Genomic DNA, 19093 nt, shown 5'->3' with positions numbered 1-19093 from the left:
GCTGCAGCCAGCAGGGTGAGGGAAGGGGGCGCCCTCTGTCAGCACTGGTGGCAACCCTGTTGACAGTGCAGGTCCAGTTTGAGTTCCCCAGTATAAGACACTGACATACTGGAGTGAGTCCTGTATTTCAGCCTGTGTTATTCTGTGCCCTCGGCCATGAGGTGATTTGCTGGAAGTCCATCCCAGCTCCTTCCAGGATTGACTGATGCCCCTGCAGAGCTCTGCCTTGATATCGCCAGAGCAGTAACACAGCCGGCCTCAGCGTTTGTTCATCCTGCGGTACCTCTAGACCTCCTCTGGCTGGAAGCTGGAGTTTCAAAATATTTTCTGCAGTTGATCCATGCTTATGACTGGGAGAAGTGTTTAGTTTAATCCCAGCTCACGAGCATGTCGTTAGCACTGTTGCTGACTCAGAGTTGTGTAGCACCAGGCACACAGGCTAGGTACGCTGTTTTCTCTAAAGCTTTGGCATGTGTTACTTTTCAAGGTTATATGCCTATTTAAGGTTTGTAAGATCTTTTTTTCCCCTTTGGGGATTTTCCCCTTTGGGGAAAATGGGTGATGCTGTTGTGAATTTCTATTAATTTCCCGGTGTGTTTGTTTTTAGTTTTGAATAACTTGCCAAGATCAGATCCAGGCAAAGTCAACAGAGCAAGCATCCTCTTGTTTCTGAAATTTGTTACTCTGGGTTAATGTAGTATGAAGGAGCTTTTAGCTTTTCTGATACAGCTGACTTTCAGATACAGATGCCCTGATTTTCTTAAACTGTTTATCTACAAGCAACCTCAATTAACCCTGACAAATAACACATTGCCTGGGCATCAGTTGAAACAACCCCCACATAATCTGATAACCATTTGCAATGGAGATAAAAAGGAGAGCTAGCATGGTGGTTTAGGGGTCTTTATCAGTATGAATCTAGGTTATTCTCAGAAATAAAATGTATAAAGCTAAATCTGAGACCTACATTTTACTTGAAAGCTATGTGAACCCTAATGAAATCTAGGTTTGGCTGCTTCTAATGTTTGTGGGCAGATGGTGGATTAAATGGTCTGGGTTGCAGATGGACAGATGGTGTGGTGACCTACACAGTTAATAGAGCTGTGCTTGTGCTTTTATTATCTGCAAACCCTCTTAGGCTGCTTTAAGAAGTAGGTGATTTGCTTTAAATACCAATGAAGGAATATGCTGATATATTTGTAAAACTGTCCAAATAATTCTGCATTATGTTTCAGTCTGACATAAGCTAGCATTTGATCTGATCTGTAGCTAGTACTTCCCCTCTGCTGCCTCCCACCCACGTGAAGGGAGAGAAGTGTTTTGCTCTCCAGCACACACCATGCAGAAGAGGACCTGGGGTGTGGAGACGGGTCTGGGATTTGGCAGAGTATGTGCAGGAAGCTCACAAGGTGTGGAAGAGGTGGGAATAACTAAGTCCAGGACATGCAGAGTTCAGCTGAAACGGAAAAGACAAGTCATGCATAAACCCATGGAGGAAAGAAATTGAAGTTTCCCTGTACAACAACTTGCTATGCATTGCTGGAAGTAATTGAAAATGTAGAGTTACTCAGTGTTGCCTGTGCTCAGAGTAAAACACAGCAAAATGCTTGAAGAGTTAATGACAGACCTCAATGAGGAATTTTTTGCCACTTTTTTCCACTGAAAGTATAACTTTTCAGTAAGCCCATGTTTTTACTGATTCAATTTTGGAGAAGTTCTTCCCCAAGTATGTTTGTTTGAAGCTTTTTAATCTGCATTTTTAAAAGTTTGCTTATCCTTGCCCAATCTCTTTGCTTTATTTTTGCTTGCTGTGCAGTAGGAGATGGTATTCTGCTATTGAGAGGTTATTGAAATGTCCCATCATGTGCATTTGCTGATGTCATAGACGTTGAATTGAAACTGTGTTCACTTTTAAATGAAATCATTAAAGCCAGCTTGTGATTGCTACACAGTGGCGTTGAATACAAGATGTTTTAAAGCATCTTCTGTTTATTGTAACGAAATAACATGAAATGTAAGCACTTTGAGGAAGGGTTTGCTTTCTCTGTATGAATAACAGGGGAGCTGTTCTCACCAGCATTGAAACATTTTGTCTAGGATATTGAGGACCATTGTTCTTCTGATTTGTACAATGAGTTCTTTTGTTTTCTTGTTCAAAGTGCTAGAGTGAAATTAATTACCACACAGAAGATGTTTTGATCTAGAAAGCAAGTTTTTTTAATGCCTGCTAAATTAGGAGCTGCCCCTAATCTTATTAAAACTAGTGTCACCACTAAAGTACTGGTTGTGACTTCTGCTGACATCACAGCAACAAATACTGCAAAGCCAAAAATTAGTAAAATGGAATTTTTTTTTTTTTTTTCATTATTCTTTTTTCTTGGGAAGCTCTTCCTCTGATTTCTCCCATCAGTGGCCTTCCATCTAAAAACTCTGTTTTCTTAAAACTGCAGTGTTGAGTTCTGGAAAGCTTTTGCTAGCTGGACTTGGGCTGAAACATGCTTTTTATTTTTAAACATATGAGCACAATGCTTCCACGGCATTTACTTAAATGTTACTTTTGCTTTCTGTATGCTTGTGACAACAGTGTGCTAAAGAGGCTGATTATGCAGATGGGGTGTTTGAAGTTCCTGTGCTTTTTCTGCTCTTGTCAGTGAGTTCTTCCAGCAAAGCAAGTGTATGTGCTTTAGGTTGAGAAAGGTATTTGCCTCCTTCCTGCGTTCAGAAAAATGAATGGTGCCTTTCCACTAACAGTGACTGATCTGTTTCCATCCGTTTTGCAACACCCATTAATGGTATTTCAGAGCAGCTAATGAGTAATTGCAATACTAGTTATAATTCAATGCAGTTAGACTCTGTTCTAGTTCCCAGGGACATTGAGGGTTTGGAGACACAGAACATGACCCTGCTTTCTCCTCTTCAGGAGATTTTAAGATGTTCATGGTCTTCAGCAAGATACTGAAATGTAGTTTGGCACATCATGTCAGCAGGTGGACTGTCCTGGGCTGGAAACAGGGCCCCTGGCCTATCTTCCAGGTTGCCTTTAGGGGTTAAGATGATCTGGGGTCTAGCAGTCACACAAAATATTTTTAGACTTGCCTGTGTGTTAGCATATTCAGATCTTCCTTGTGTAGGATTCAGGTTTACAAAGGCTGTGTGTCTGCAGGTTGTGGCACCTGGAGCCCACTGTCCAGGGGATGGAAGAGCGCTGGAGGCATCAACCTGTTGTTTGCAGCCCATGGGGAAGGCTGCAACCTGATACTCTACTGACTCAAAATAGCGGTGCAGAGTGCTGGGAAGAAACAACCCACTGCCAGACTTGTGCAGATGAGAGCTGATCTGCAAGTGGTTTAATTCACCCTGAACTATTATAGATCTAGGCAGGTCCAATTTCCTACATTAGCTGGGAAAGGGGGGATTTACCCTCAGAGCAGGAGTAAGCAGCACCACGTATTCCTAAGTCTGTGCTGGATGCCTTGCTCATGACATTGGATACTTGACTGAAGTACAAGAAGCTTGTGGCTTTAACTGCTTCTTGTAACACATGGGCAGGGCAGGAGACGCAGAAATACATCTTGCTCCATCTCCAACATGTAGGTGTTGTCATTAATTGCTTATCTGTCTCAATATTGTGTGGTTGTAGGAGTTTGTGATCTCTGATTTGGGAGCACAAACCCAACCTGTCAGCTGTACTCCTGTTGCAGGTCACTTGACTTTGGTTCATTTGGCTGCAGAGCCAGTTCTCTAGCAGAATCTGTGTTTTGGAGGCGACTTGCCATTTCTCTCTGGCTGACACAGAGCATTGGACAGGGTGACAGATACACACTAGGTCTGTCCTTCAGCATCATGTGCCTTTGGAACAGGGACACACAAATGCTTGTTTGTGTATACAACAGCAGGTTGGGGATGGCCTAGGAGCACCTTTGTCTCCTGATGCTTTTGTGTTTGGGTAACTAGATTACACACATCGTTCTTCTGCTGCTCTTTATTCTCACCCAGCATTTCTCTAATTTAAGACTTAATCCAATTACACAAAGTACTAGAAACCATTGCCTGCTTGCATAGATCGTATTGTGTTTTCTATTAATAAATTTCTGCTCTGTATGGGAATGAATAATTTGGTTCAAGATGTTGCTTTAAATCTCATTTAGGCTTGCTTCCCACGCAGACGTCTCCTTCAGCTCTACTATTTCCAAAATAATTTTGCACAGAGAGGACATGGTAAGCAGTTACCTACCAACTGCATTAAGGTCTGTGGTACTGTAATGGTAAGAGTTACCAGATGGTGATGTTTTACAGTCTTACAATATTTTTTTCTTAGCTTGTAGGCATAGTGTTGTTGTTTTAGTAATGAGTAGAAATTTGAGGGCAGCTGTTGCAAAGAGCAAGACAACGGAATCTCTACTTTAATCTCTCCATGGTTAATAGCTGTGCTAGGTTGCCCGAGGAGCATGCTGCAATTGTTTTCCACCTTTGCCAAAACTGGCAAAGATGACATAAAGTAAATAATAGCTGCTGCTACAGTATCACTGAAAAAGGGGAAAAGCTGACCTAAGTCATCTGCGTCTCCTCCACCTGACAGCAAAGTGGCGGTGGCAGTTTTCTTTGCCTTAGGTGAACCAGGACCTGAGTGTCCTTAAGCTGAATTTCTTGGGGGATGTTTCTAGCCCTCTGCTAGCACAGACATTCAACAAACTTGAGCAGAATGTGAGCAACAGACACCTTACTGCTCTGTGTTCTGCCAGATTTGAATTAAAAAAAAAAAAAAAAAAATTGAAGGGATTTCACAGATGTGTTCTTTATTGTCAGTCTCCAAATTAAATCAATTCTCAGTTTTTCCAGGGAATTAATTTTGAACTTTGAGCAGCTTCACATTGGAAGTAAAACTCAACTGGTAATGCCAAAAAAGAAGCTTAATAAATTAGTCGTGAAAAGCACTGGTAATATGAATTCTCATCATTAATCATTCCCACTGTGAAACAAGTGGTTTACTTCAGACTTTAATAACTTTTAAAACTTGAGCTCTGGATCACACTCTGACCTGGAGCTGAGGGAGCGTGGCTGGAATTTGAAGTGCTGCAGTCCGGCACCCAGGGAGCTCTGTTTGCTGCCTGGGAGTCCCTGGAGCTCAACACATTAGCACCTCTGGAGCTGCTGTTGGATGCCTCATTCCTTCACTCAGAAATATTTTTTTCTTAATATGGGGAATTTTCTGTGGCACTTGTCAGTGGCACTGTCAGTGCTTCCCTTTCTGGCCAAAGACAGAGGGTGGCAGTCAGAGATGATTCCCTCATTTGAACCTTTTGCCACCTGGGCATGTGCCCACTTCTTCCCATAATCAGTCCCACAGTAAATTTAGACTTTGGCAGTCATAGCTGGGTGTGTGTTTTCCTCCTCAGTTTAAGAATCATTCAAAGATGTTAAGGCCAAATAGGATAATGTCCCAGTCTAGTCTGACCTTCTGCAAATCCCCAGCAAGGAATACCTCCCAGCAGCTCCTGCTTGTGTTTTGAAATGTTTTAAAGCTGCTGTTGGCTTGTGTCTTATCACCTTCCAGTGTCTGAGCCTTTATGGTTCACACACATCTCATTTTCTAAAGTGTAGGGCTCTTTGACTAAAAGCAGTGATTCTCAGGAGCTGGGACCATAAGGCATATAGCAAAAATCACAGGCTTTCAGAGATGGTCAGTAGCATTGGTGGCCTTTCTCTGGCTACTATCTGTTCTTCTGCCCAACCCCTACCTGAGAGTATGTCTTAACAGTATAGCTAAGGCAAGTCAGTGCCTCTGCCACCGTGTGTGCGCTCACAGTGCTTATCTTCCATCCGAATGAGAGATCCTATGGGTCAGTTGCTTTGGTTTCCTGATGTAGTGGGACAGCAAACCCAGCCCTCCACTCCCATTACAGGTTTCCATGAGACCATCAGCTCACTGGACATGGGGCAGGGCAAAGGGATGAGAGAAGCACTCTTTTTGATAGCACTTCATCATCAAGTCAAGAAGTTGCACCCAAAATCTCAGTTTTGTTTTGTTTCTGACAATGGTTATTGTATTCTTGTGAGATCACAGAAGAGAGTTGAGGTCCCTCTTGGTGGACACTGACAGTAGAACACTAATACCTGGATACAGTGTACAGGAAGGAGAGGGTAGATGCAGGTGGTAGTGGAGGATGCAGGTGGATGTTAAAGGAAGCTTGTTGATCTGATTTGGCTCTAACTAATGTTAGTGAATAACTTAGATTCCCCTTAAACTGAAATCCCAGGCCTAAATAAGAAATTTATGTTTTGTCTGTAATTGTGTGAGTGCCCAGGATGGTGATTAGAGAAGCTATAAGGCTAGGAGACAGGACAAGGGTAGGAAGCTTCAGCTGCCCTGTGTCAATTAGATGTGGCTGTGGGACATGACACCAATACTCCATTTTAGCTGCAAACGTCTATGGAGCAACGAATTAGGGAGCCCCAGGGAGGAGAAGCCATCATTGATGTGATTCTGAGAAGGGCAGAGAAATGTGTTCAAAACAGTGTTTTCAAAGAGCTGCTCTGTGATGGGAACCATAATGTGCTCCAGGTCAACATCCTTGGGAAAAAGAATAAAAAAACCAAACCATGCAATACTTCACTGGTTTTGTACTCAGAGTTAAACAAGAACTGCACAGAAATGGAGAAGCTTATTGAAAATAAGCTAAGCAGAGAGCAAATGCCCACCATCTATCACAGCAGACATGAGAAATGGTGCAGGGAAGCCAGCATGACTAAACAGAAGGGCATGGAGGCTATTGAAAACAAAAAAGCATTTTTCAAAAAGCTGGAGAAAATGGAAAAGGTTATAAACTCTAGCAGATTAAATACATGAACAGAACAAAGCAAGCAAAAGGGGATTTTGAGAGATGACTTGCAAAGGGGGGAAAAAAATAATAGTCCTGATTCAAACGTATCAGAAATGGAACCATGTGAGAGAATTTGGAGAGTGCTTTCAGGCTCTGAAAGGAGGACTCAGGGAATATCTAGCCATAGCAAAAAACTATGCAATATAGCAAAAAACTACTTTAATTTTTTCTGCATGCAAGCTTGCCACAGAGCAGCTCACAGAGGTTACCATGCTGGAATGCTTTTTGTGGGGAGTCAGCAGAGACCCTGCCTTAAACTGCGGTGCCTATTGCAGAGGCTGTAAAAAGCTAAAATATATGTTTTTATAGCAAGTTGCCAGGACTGGATGTATCAACCCAGGAGTTTTAAATGAGTTTAAGGATGAAACAGTTGAGTTGTTAAGTGAGAGGTTATGCTCCTCTGTTGAAGGTGCTGTGCTTCACCTGTAACACAGTTTTTAAAACAGATCCCAGAGGAGTTCTGGGAATTCATTGACCTGCTGTACTAGACAGACTGATAAAACTAGCAAGGAGTATAGTGGATGAATTACACAGATAAATATTGGGAAAGGGTCAACATGGTTTTTGTAAAGGGAAGAAGTCCTGCTCTGCAGAGCTGTTGGAATCCTTTGAAGGAGTCAGTAACCATATAAATAAAGGCAATTCAGTTGATGTGGCCTACTTAGATTTCCAAAAGACAAGACCCCTTACAAAAGGGGTCCTAAGACATATGTCTTAAGGGACTCGGGTGTCTGCATGCGGTCAGAGGAGAGGTCCTTTCATGGATGAAATATTGATTAAAAAAGAAAAAAAAAACCAGCCATTATTTTCACAGTTGTTTAAGGTGCTCCTCTAGTGATCTCAGAGCTCCGTGCTGGGACCTGTGCTGCTTAAGTCTACTCATAAATGATCTGGAAAAAGTGATGGAAGGTGAAATGGCAAACTTTATCTGCCTTTGTGTAAACATAAAGTGGGATGCATGTTGAGTAAAACCATCCTACAGTGGAATATAAAAGGGCAGGCTCAGAGCTGATGATAACCCAGAGGCGTAAGACCTTAACATTGTGAGAGATGAGTGAAAGTGTCAGCTCAGGGCTCATGGCTTTCAACAAGCAAATCAATTCTTGTTTATCAGGAACAGAGAACAAAGCAACCTCATTGTGCTACCATGTAAATCCACAGCATGCCCATGTGTGTTTGATGTACTGCCAGCCCCCTTGTCTCAGAAAGGACAGAGCACAACGGAGCAGTTTTGGAGAACAGCAGTATGGTTGGAAAAAAGCTGCTGTACAAGGACTGGCCAGATAGTCCAGAGCACATCAGCCCAGAAAGGGGCACGTGAAGGGGAATTCCAACAAGCTGTTAGGTCATGACTGCTGTGGGTTATGGAAATGGGATCAGTTGTTCTCCATCTTCCAAACCAAGGACTGGGGGATCTCATGCAAAACCAGCAGATACAAGGTGAGGGCCAAAGTGGTTCTTCACCCCGCATGTTGTTAAGCTTTGGCTTTTCTGGTCACAGGGTGAGGCAGATGCCAAAGGCATGGGTCACAGGGGGTGACTGCCCAGTTCACAGAAGAGAAGGTCAAAGTGAAGATCATGCCTCCAGTTCAGGAAATCTCCTTTGAACTACAGATTGTTGGAGGTTGGGAAAATTAAGGGAAACTGCTACACGATGCAAGTGTTTGAGAAGTATCACTACATGCTTGCTCTATTCTATTTTTCCACAAGCACACACTCTTAAAGTCAGACCAGGAGGCTGGACCTTTGGCGTGACCGGCTACAGCTGGTCTCCATACCTCCTGATCCTCTTCTCATCTATGCCCCGAGGGAACCGCTAGTTTTTGAAGTGATGGTCCCCAGCTTATCTGAGTTGATCAATAGTAGCTGCCTGCATAGGACTCGTGTCTCTGCTCTGTCTCCCCAGCAGCACGCTGCTGTTCGGCATGTGTGCGTCACAAGCTCTGTGCCTACAGCCAGCGAGAGCAGGCTGCCGAGAGCGAGGCTGCCTCTGCTGTTGAGTTCCCATTTACAGTGGGTTGTCTGCAGCTGCTGTTTATTTTTTACCTACTGTACGAATAAGGGCAAAAGATAAAATCTCTTCAGAGAAACCTCTGATAAAGTTTCCATTCCCTAAGTGAAAATTAAATTTTATCAAGCTTTTCAAAACACAACTGCAGATCATCTTCTCTCGCGTTCATCTCCCTTATTTTGCAGACTGCACATTTGTTAAAGTCTGGCTGTCTCCTGGCCACATCTTTTCCACCTGCTTTCTCCTGTGACTGCTTCCCTGCACTATGGACCAGATCAGGGTTCAGACCATAGTTGGAGTTAGACAATCTCTGTTCAAGCTACGCTGCTGCAACATGTCAAAGCCGGCCTGAAATAAAGCATGCCAGTGTCTGAGAAATAAAGGTGACTGATAACTTTCCAGCACTACATTTCTACATGAGCAGTGGGCAAATACCAGGAGAGAATATGCAGAATTGCAGGTGGGCAGTGGTTATGGAGGCAGTTTGACACAGGCAGGACATCTCACTGGGTGGCTGGGAGGGAAGGCTTATCTACAAGGAGGATGTGAAGAAAGCATGTTTGGTAAGGGCAGAGGGTGCAGCCTGTGAAGCTGCTGTTCTCTCACTGAGTACTCTGGCACCCATTGTAACTGGGTTATTTTGCTCCATGTTTGGAAGAGTAATAAACCAGTAATTATGTAATGAAATAATAACTTTTTTTTGGCCAATTCAAGGTAGCAGTTGTGTCTTGTAAGTGTAGAGACTGTCGTTGCCATCCTAAGCACGATACCCAAGCTCTGTATTGAGCATCTGCCTCATGCTGTCCTTTGGCTTTGATATGTGGAAGAGAGCTGTTTTGGAGAAAAGTGGGCGACAGGGAAGTCATGTGTGCTGTAATTCTGTGACGTGTGAAAATGTTTTTGTCCTTTGCAGTCATAGGTCAAGGTAAAAGCCCTAAAGCTACAGGGAAAAGTTTCAGAGAAAATAAAGTTCACTGGGAAAATGGACATAGAAGTACCTGCAGGGAAGCTAGGGGTAAAACTCTCAGTCTTATCTCTCCAGGTAATCTTGAAAAGGAGATCAGCATGATGTTGCAATGTGTAGCTAAAAAAGTGAATGCAAAAATCCTTATCTCGAATGTAGTGCCAGCTACTTGCTTTGTAGGGCTTGGAAAAAGCCTTTAAAAAGTAAAAGGCTTTAACCAGAGGAAGCAGAGGAGGGAAGCTCCTTCCCAGGAGGAGGATTTCCACCTTGCCTGGGAACTAGCAAGAGGAAAAAGAAATAACATTAAGCACTCCCAGTCTAAAGCTTTGTCACTGTACAGGGCAGAGTAAGAAGTTTGCAGATTTAGCATCTTAAATATTTTAAAGTGCTGCTTGCTGAGATTTGTAAAAGATGGGATTTCTCAAGTTGCTTCCATCTTCAGTGGACATTCCCTGTATTTGAATCACTAATGTGATTGAAGGAGTAGCAAGGTGAGTACCCTTCAGATTGGGCTGGTGCCCCGTGGTGACATGAAAAACCTCATCTCAACAAACTGTCTCATTTCACCAAATCACAGTTTACACAATCTGCAAAGCCAAAGTAAATGGAAGAGCAAGGATTGATTTTTAGCTCAAGGAAACTCTTTTCCTTCCCTACTAGAGAGCTAAGACCCAAGCTCAACTGCAGAAAACAAAAATGCAGGGTGTCACAATATGAAGCACATTGAGGTGCTTGAACAAAAGCTCTGAAGAGAGGTGGGTGTTTCTGTTTCCAGTACCTTGTCCAGTATTCTACCTAATGGAAGCACGTGTGACCTTAGCAGTAAGTTTGAATGTAATTCCAGAAAAGACACTGTATTGCTGACTTCTTTAAATATGGTCAGCTCTTTTGTTGATTTCTGTGCTTTTCTCGCTGTTGGCTCAGTTTGGGTTTTGTGCTTCTGTTTGATAGTCAACCTTTTGCTGCTGCTGCTTATAAAACCCTCCCTAGTCCTCTGGAAGTGCAGTTTCATGAGATGTGAGTCAGTTTAACCAGCCTCGTGCTCAGGGCAGGGTTATTTCTTCTACCACCCCATGCACTCCCCTTGGGCTCTGAGCCAGAACCAGCATTTGCCAGACCTCTCTGTGAGCTTCTTGACTCATTGACCTGGCAGAAATCTAACAAAGTAAGATTGAAAAAAAAAAATAAAAGGCAGCTGGATAGCTTCCCGCCAGGTCAGTGAGTTAAAGCTGCTTATGGAGGAGACCAACAACTGCCAGAGCTGGCAGAGACACCTGCTTTCAATGGCAGTCAGCCACTTGGTTAGGTCAGATCCGTAGGGAAGTGCAGCTGGGGGTTGCAAGCTCCGGCTGCTTTGGCACTCGCTGGACTCTTCCATGAGTTTGCTGCGCTTCGCTGTTTCAGCCGCATGCACTGCCAGTCACCACCCTTGGCCTTGTCCAAAAGTTGCCAGTTTTGTTAAAGGACTCGTTAACACCTGTGAACTTGGAGAACACTAAAATGACCGCCACTGCAATGGCTGCACAATGTGTCCCACTGGAGTACAAAACAGGACTTTGCCCAGCTTAGCAGAGCAGTTCAGAGAGCTGAGGAGACGGGCAGGGACAAAGCCTGGTGGTTTCCCAGAGGCTCAGGAGACGGAGGCTGCACCCTGGGCTTCCTTGTGCACCCTTGGTGCAAGGGCAGGCAGTCCTGCTGCATGGACCCAGACTCGCTTTGCACACATGGACTAGTCATTTCCTACCTGTGTGGGATGCCTTGACCCACAGCCCCCTCCTAAGGAAAAGGGAGCCAGGTGAGCATCAGGCTGGATAACCTCACCTGCCTTATTCTCTTGCCTGCATCTAGTGCAGGCAGGTCACTGCTGCTTTGTAGGTACTCCAGCTTCCCCACGGGCACAGTGCAAGAGCTGCATGCAAGTAAAACCCAACCCCTTTCTGAGGACGAGGGCAGTCACAGGTGTCTTTTTATCCTTCAAAGCCAAGCTGGAGAAGGCTTCAGCTGATTTGGCTGTGGCAGCTTGCTCCTGTTGCCACGCTTCTGGGAGAAGGGGAGAGGCTTTGAGGCCCCCAAAAAGAAGTACAGCTGGGGGGAGGAGGATCTTTCACTGCAAGAACTAAAGCAGTCTGGCCCACAGCCAGCCCTTGGGAGTGCCCAGAAAGGAGAGGCAAGATGAATTTCTGATGTGCTGCAAGCCACGTACGCTCACCTGTCCTGTATTTGGTCTAATCACTTTCAGGTTATTGGAAATTACTGTTTAAAAAAAATTCACATACTTTGTGTAAACTAGTAAAAAATATTTTTGAGGTTGTAATGTCCTGTCTTCAGGCTGAACCATGAGGCTATTCCCTAAGCAGATATTTTTTTAATATCAAGAAAATAATTGGTGCTTTTTACAGTGTCTGTAAGTCAGAGCATGTCTCTCCTTTGATTTCTGTAGGTGAGAGAAAGGACTTACAGGTGGCATTGTGTACCTAGCCATACCGCCATCTCCACAGCGTTTCCAAAGTCTGTAGTTATCCCGGATCAGTGTTTGTCTAAATGTGTTTGGAGCTATTTTAGTTAAACTCAGGCAACTTCGTGGACACTTCTATGTTTGTCATTGTGAGGTTGTGGCTTCTGTTTCTGCACTGGGCAGGTATTGGAGAGGTACCCAGAGGCCTCTTGCTCTCTTATGCAAGGCACAGTGCAAAAAGCCCTCTATATTTTGCTTGGGAAAAGGCACATAGTTTTGCTGGCCAAAGAGATCATGAAACTGCTCCACTGATACCCAGCTGGAAACCAGCGTAACCTCCTGTATCTGTGCCAGCTGCTGGAGGAGCCTAAGGGTGTTTTACTGTCACATTACCAAACCTGGTAGCAGGGAAAAAAAGTGTTCAGTTAGGGTACAGTGCTCAACCTTCCCTGGGGTGACAGGTCAGGGCTTGTGGGCCAAGCTGCAGCAAACATTAATGCAGCAGTGTGGTCAGGATCTGATGGGCTCTTGGCCAAATGGCCAAGGTGGGTCTGCAGTGGACAGGCATCCCAGGAGAGCAAGATGTGTGGATCTGTATCTTTCATTTTTAATGCTGTTGAAGGGAAAAGCTGCCACCCGCTTCTCTGTGGAGGGGTACAACCTCCCAGGCAGCCAGTGGTTGGATCTGCAGAGCTTGGGTCTCTTTGCTGTCCCAGCCATCTGCCTGCTCTGTGTTGTCATGCTGTTTCCAAAACACAGGTACATGGTCCCCAGGGGCTGGGGCTGCTGCCAGCCTCTCAGACATTGCTGTGTCCCCTCGCATCATTTTGCCCACGGACAGGACATTCTCAGGGGTGTGGGTTGGAGGCACACTGAAGAGACTTGTGGGCTGGGAGGTTGGAGGGAGAGGGATGCCAGCTGGGGACAGAGGGCTTGGCTGTGGGAGTGGAGCTGCATTCGTGATGCCGTGAACCCCTAGAGATGGGTGGACACATGACACCCGGCTTCTGCTATGGTGCAGCAACGTCACTAAAGGCCACTGAAATGAGATCTTGGTCACAGGAAGACAAAGCCCCAAACCCTTCACACATCTGTATGAAAGCAACCTGCTTTTGGCAGTAGTTGGAGAGAAAGATTTGATAGGGTTTTAGATTGCAAGAGCTGTACTGAGCCACCAGCTGTGGACAGGAGAGCAATGTTAAAGTGTGGATGAGGCCCTTGCTGCTGGCCCTCAGTTAGGGTTCCCTGTAGTGCAGGCAGCACACGTAACACTGAGGCTCCTTCTTCTCTCTCTGCAGGAACATGACATTGAGACAGCTTTTGGAGTGGTCCATGTCACCATGCGGGGCGCACCCAAGGGGAACAGACCTGTCATCCTCACATACCATGATATTGGCCTCAACCGTAAGCCCTTGCATTCCCAAGACCCTGAAAAAGTGGTTGTTCATGGTATTTGCTTTTGAGTGTGGAGACCAGCGGGACTGTCCTGGAGCTGAGATGGGACAGGTCATTCCAGGGTAAAAAGATAAAAGTCTGCAGGAGAGAGAGCATGTGGCACGCTCCTGTCCATTCCAACAGCCCTTGAAAAGTAGGGCCAAGGTGGAAAGGTGAAAATAGGTCGACCCACCACACTATAGCGCTCTAGCTGATTTGTTGCACTGTGCGATAGAGCTGCTGCAAGGCATCCGTTCCCTGGATGCTGGGCAGGTGAGCAAGTCCCTTCTGCAAGGCTGCAGAAGTAGTGTAATGTTTGTAGTGGGCTCAGTTGCTCTTTCCACATGTCCTCCCACCCAACATGTACTGTTACGTTCACACAGGTGCTCCTCAGTATGTACTGTGAGTACGCAAATGCTGCAAGACCCTATTTTCTCGGGCATGCATGCCGGGGTGTCGTTTGTCTGCCTGCCCTCCAGTCGTGGCAGTTACTTTGCTAGGACTCACTGCTGCTCACTCACTGCACTGCTGCTCATTGCAGTCAGCGGGGCACAGTGGCATGTATCACCCAGCATCCACTGCCCCACAGATTCAGCAGAGGGAGTAGGCTCATGCAGGTGTGTGCCACGGTGTTTGGAGGGTGGATCTCAATAAAACTTCAGGAAATGTCTCATTTCTTTTTGTTGTTGTTGCAGACAAATCCTGTTTCAATGCATTCTTTAACTTTGAAGATATGCAAGAGATCACTCAGCATTTTGCTGTGTGCCATGTGGATGCACCAGGCCAGCAGGAAGGAGCCCCCCCATTCCCTTCTGGGTAAGAGCTCTGCAGAGACCCTTGTTGTTCCAGATGTGGTCTGGACTGCAGTCTGGACTGAGGTAGCACCCAGTTTAAGCCAACTGGGACTGCCAGGCTGAGCGTAGTGGGAGACAGCTTTCAGGAGCAGAGGAAATAGGAGATGAGGAGGCTTCCCAATGGGCATTCAGGGAACTCTCCTATTACTGAGGCATAAAGCCCTCACTAGCGTTGAGTGCTGGTACCACCTTTCTGACTTAAGCATGCACCCATCACACTGCAGTCTAGCTGGTGTTCTTTGCTCCGTCTGTCCATCCTCCCACAGAAGTCTGCCCAAAAAACCACAGCTCTGTGTTAGTCTTGCTCTGATGGATGTGATCCATGCAGTTGTCTGGAATATACAGTATCGTTGCAAAATAATCACCTATGCACATGCCTGTCGGATGTTCCTTGTCTCTCCTACCTTGGGTAGAACTGGAAGGTAACCTCTGTCAAGCTGTATTTGGAGGTGCTTTGACTTCAGTCTCTCTTGGTTTTCAGGTACCAGTATCCCAGTATGGATGAACTGGCTGAAATGCTGCCCGCTGTTCTGACGCACCTGAAGTAAGTCTCTGAAAGGAAACAGGGTGAGCAAGCTGGATACAGCCATTCCAGCACCTACCTCTATCTCTGCTTGCAGCATCTGATATGCTCACTGAGTTGTCCCAAGAGGGCTAAGCATCTCCTAACCTGTGTAACCCTGTCTGGTCCTTATGGTGGGAACATTGTCTGCCATGTGAGACAATTTATGGCTGCTGCATCATTGCTGGATCGTTTTGAAAATGAACCATAAGTGAACAGCTGGATGCAGAGAGGGGAAAGGCTTTGCCTCTAGGGATGCTTCAGCTGTGAGCTTGTTAGCCTTGCTGATTGTGAAATGCCTATATTTCAGCCTGAAAAGCTTCATTGGGATTGGACTGGGAGCTGGTGCTTATGTCCTCAGCAGGTGTGCAGTAAGTATCTCTTCATTTCCTTGTGACTTATATGAGCTGTGGTCTTCCACTGGTCAAACAGACCATTTGTGGGGCACCAGCAAAGTAGCAGTAATTACAGTAGGCCTGCAGGGAGCCATGTGAGAGCTACTTCACATCCAGATGGTTAAAGTGGAGCAGCCAAGGCTACTCTGAAGCTATGCCAAACGTGGAAAGATTGTAATGTGATATCTTCGAGTCAGCAGAGCCCATCCTGGCTGCCAGGAATATCCAGCCTCGTGTCTTCACAAAGACTGGCTGCATTACTGTATGCTGTTTCCAGTATTTGTGACACCAAACAATTGATTCGGTGATGTGCTGTGAACCAGCACTGATGAGGAATGTGCTTTTTCACTGGAAGGAAGTAGATTTTGCACTCCAGCCTTTGACGAGAGAGTGCTAGCTTTATCTTGGTTCTTCCTTCTACATTTCTCTCTAGTGGAGTGTTTATAAGCATGTGAAATCAGTGGACGTAGTTTAGCAGCCCAGGAATTTGCCTGAGTCTTTCAGAGATACTGTTACAAAAAAACCCCAGAAATCTGACATTCTCAGTAAAGTTTGCTTCAAGTTGTTGAGTGCAGAGGGTTGCCGATGATTTAGGGCACTTACTGCTTCTTAAAGCCACTTCATCATGCAACTGCCCCTCCTACAAGAAGTTCTCTGCTTCCCATTTCTTCCAGTCAGGGTTGAGCCTGGGGCAGTGTGAGGCACTGGTGTTTGCTCTGTTCCTTGTCTTTTTTCCTTCCTAGTGTAGTTTTCAGTGTAGTTCCTAGTGTAGTTCCTTGTGTAGTTTTCAGTCTTGAAAATAAGCCTTTGGCCTCAGCTCAGTGAAGTGCCAGAAAGCACTTGCCATGCTACCTGCATTGAAGACAGTTTCCTGCTGAGTACAGAGTTGTTTCCTTCTGCTTAACCAGTGCTAATCTATACAATGGAGCAGAAGAGCTGCCGTAAAATTTCAGCTGTGGAGTGAGCCTACAGCCTCGAAGTTCTCTGGTTGTGTTAGATTGCTGGGTTTGTGTTTGCAAGCAGTTCTCAAAATATTTTGTACTGGTGCTCTGCACACACACACCCCCAAGGTAAACTGCAGGGTGCTGGGGATGCCAGGCTGGAGAAGGGGAAGGGGTGTCTGCAGACTGGGGGGCAGTGGGGGTGCCCTCTGGTGAGCCAGGTGCCCCTGCAGCTGGAGCTTCCCAGGCCTCTGCTCAGGCTGCAGGTGCTTGCGGGGCCTCAGCACCAACTCCTGTGCCATTTGCCAAATCTTGCCATTTTGCCACATCTCCACTGGGAGACTGCCTCTTCCTTGAGGAGTGAAAGGGAGGTGCTGTGTGGGCACAGGAGTTTGTCCAGGTCCTTCCTGGAGATGCCAGATTGGAGCAGAGAGAGTATTACAGGGCTCACAGCCCTGTAATACACGGGAGCCTGAGCAGGACCTGTGGCTGCACCAGATGCATGGGTCACCAGAAGACACTTCTGAGGTCTGCTCAGCCTGCAGGTGCTGTGTGAGCAGTCAATCCCTCAGTGCCAACAACTGAATCGAGTAAGATCTGGCTGGGAGCCAGCTTTGGGCCAGGCTCTGAAAAGGCCACTGGCTGCCTGGCACAGAAGCAGCTCCCCGCTTAGTCTTCATTTTACTCTGTCTTCCTTTTGCAAGAAGCTTTTCAGCTGCTGCACCTGCCGTTGACCAACATGTGGGCTGAATCATCCTTCTGAGTGTGCCTGTCCTCTCTTCCCACAGCTCAGCCACCCCGACCTGGTGGAGGGACTCGTTCTTATTAATGTTGATCCATGTGCAAAGGGCTGGATTGACTGGGCAGCATCCAAGGTGAGATTCTCCTTCCCCTGCACATCTCCTCTCCACAGTGCTTAATGAATAGTTTGTAGAGTAAGAGGAAAAAGGACAGAGTACAGGAATTTGTCAGTTTATGGAAAAAACTGTACAATCTCATTTCTGTCCCTGCTGTGTTCTCAGTCTGGGTGTAGTACAGCTTCAACCATAGGAGCAGGGGTGAATGAGAAATCCTGGTAGACTGCTTGGAGATGAGTGGCTGTTGGGCACTCAGCTTTCCTCTGATTTAGTACTCATGCTTGCAGGCTGAGGTTGAATGGATCTTTTAATTATTCTGTTATTTTGGCCACTTGCCAAATTCAGGGTTCCAAGTTTCTGGAGAGCTGTGTGTTGTGTGTGCACAGGCTTCTTTGGAGCCTTGCACACCCATCCCAAGTTTCAGGCATTTGTTTCTTGTATCGCTTGAATAGTTTCTTTGTTATTTTCTTTACTCTGAGGAGCTACTTTGAAATTTGTAATGAAACTGCGTTTTCCAGTTACTCTCCCTCCTCCTCATTCATGGTCACTCTTCAGTTTTCAGGCTGGACAACCAACATAGTGGATATTGTCTTGGCGCATCATTTTGGCCATGTAAGTACCCAGCAGGTGTTAATGTTGCCCGTGCATGGAGCTATAACTCCTGTATGCACCTGCTCTGAAATAGCGTTGGTCCATCAAGTAAGGGTTGCCACAGATAGTACTATCTTCTCTGTGTGGCAAGCTTGCATCACACATCACTGTGGGGAGTGTGCACGCTTGCCCTAACTGTCTCCGGACTCCAGACATGTTAAGGAAGTAGCGTCCCACACACTAGTGCTAGAACTCCTGTCTCTGTGGTGCCCAGGCAACTGTCTGCAGAAACAACTGGCAGCTGGTTCTCTGTAGCCAGCATGGAAGCATTTGGGCTGTGGGTAGAGCACAGATCAGCTGGGAGTTGACAGTGGGATATTGTATGTGTCCAGATGTTGAACTGCTGCATTCTGCTCTTCGTCTTCCCCTTCAGTTTCAGCAGAGGCAAACCAGCCCCTCCCGCAAACTTCACATACAGCAATGCCTTCTGTTTGGGATTTGCTGGCTCACAACCAGCAAGCTTACTGGGCAACTGAAAGGGTCTGTGCCTCATGCACATTATATATGACACACAGCAGATCAGTCCCTGACCTGAAGCCCTCCTGCAACAACACACATCAGCATGGGAAGGAGTCATGTAAATTCCTCCTGCTTAGAGCACACACTGTTCTCGCCCCACTTTCAAACCCCTTCATTATATGTAGTGCTTCCTTGCATTCTGTTTCCTCTCTGCCTCTCATTGGAATGCAGTTTCTTCATAGAACTGGCTGTTGGGATTAAATTTTCCTTTGGTCCCAGTCTTGGGGCTTACCTATAAACCTCTGCTTCTTTAACATTGAGCATAAGTGGAAGACCTTCCTAAAACAGAGTGATTTGTATCTGTATAAGCACTACCAAGGCTCAGGAGCTAACATCTCATCTTAGGATACCTTTGTACTCCTGCAGCAGCACGTGCACTGGCATTTGTAAAAGTGTAGTCACATTACCAAAGTATGGCACTTAACAGTCATATCACAGAAACACTTAATGTAGCCTAGGTACTAATGCAGTCTAGAGTCACTGCCCTCTGTATTATTGTTCACAGGGGAACAATGGATATGGAGGCAGTTTAACGCTTCAGTATTTTTATGAGTATAATTTATTTACTT

At 45.8% G+C, this 19093-nt stretch overlaps 1 protein-coding gene across 4 annotated transcripts in view; it reads left to right on the top strand.

Moving 5' to 3' along the window:
- NDRG3 (NDRG family member 3) overlaps window positions 1-19093 on the top strand; it is a 65219-nt gene that overhangs the window by 37516 nt on the left and 8610 nt on the right. For 3 of the 4 annotated variants that reach the window (XM_075517136.1, XM_075517135.1, XM_075517133.1), the window contains 6 exons: window positions 13610-13715; window positions 14441-14561; window positions 15081-15143; window positions 15472-15532; window positions 17286-17372; window positions 17910-17966. In XM_075517136.1, coding sequence (XP_075373251.1) covers window positions 13610-13715; window positions 14441-14561; window positions 15081-15143; window positions 15472-15532; window positions 17286-17372; window positions 17910-17966 — 495 coding nt within the window. The remainder of the gene's footprint in view (window positions 1-13609; window positions 13716-14440; window positions 14562-15080; window positions 15144-15471; window positions 15533-17285; window positions 17373-17909; window positions 17967-19093) is intronic. The other variant, XM_075517137.1, reaches the window with a different exon arrangement.

Source organism: Mycteria americana, chromosome 14 (assembly GCF_035582795.1).
Source record: "Mycteria americana isolate JAX WOST 10 ecotype Jacksonville Zoo and Gardens chromosome 14, USCA_MyAme_1.0, whole genome shotgun sequence".
Lineage (NCBI taxonomy): Eukaryota > Metazoa > Chordata > Aves > Ciconiiformes > Ciconiidae > Mycteria > Mycteria americana.
The sequence above is the reverse complement of the archived record's forward strand: the minus strand, read 5'-3'. Positions and strand labels throughout refer to the sequence as shown.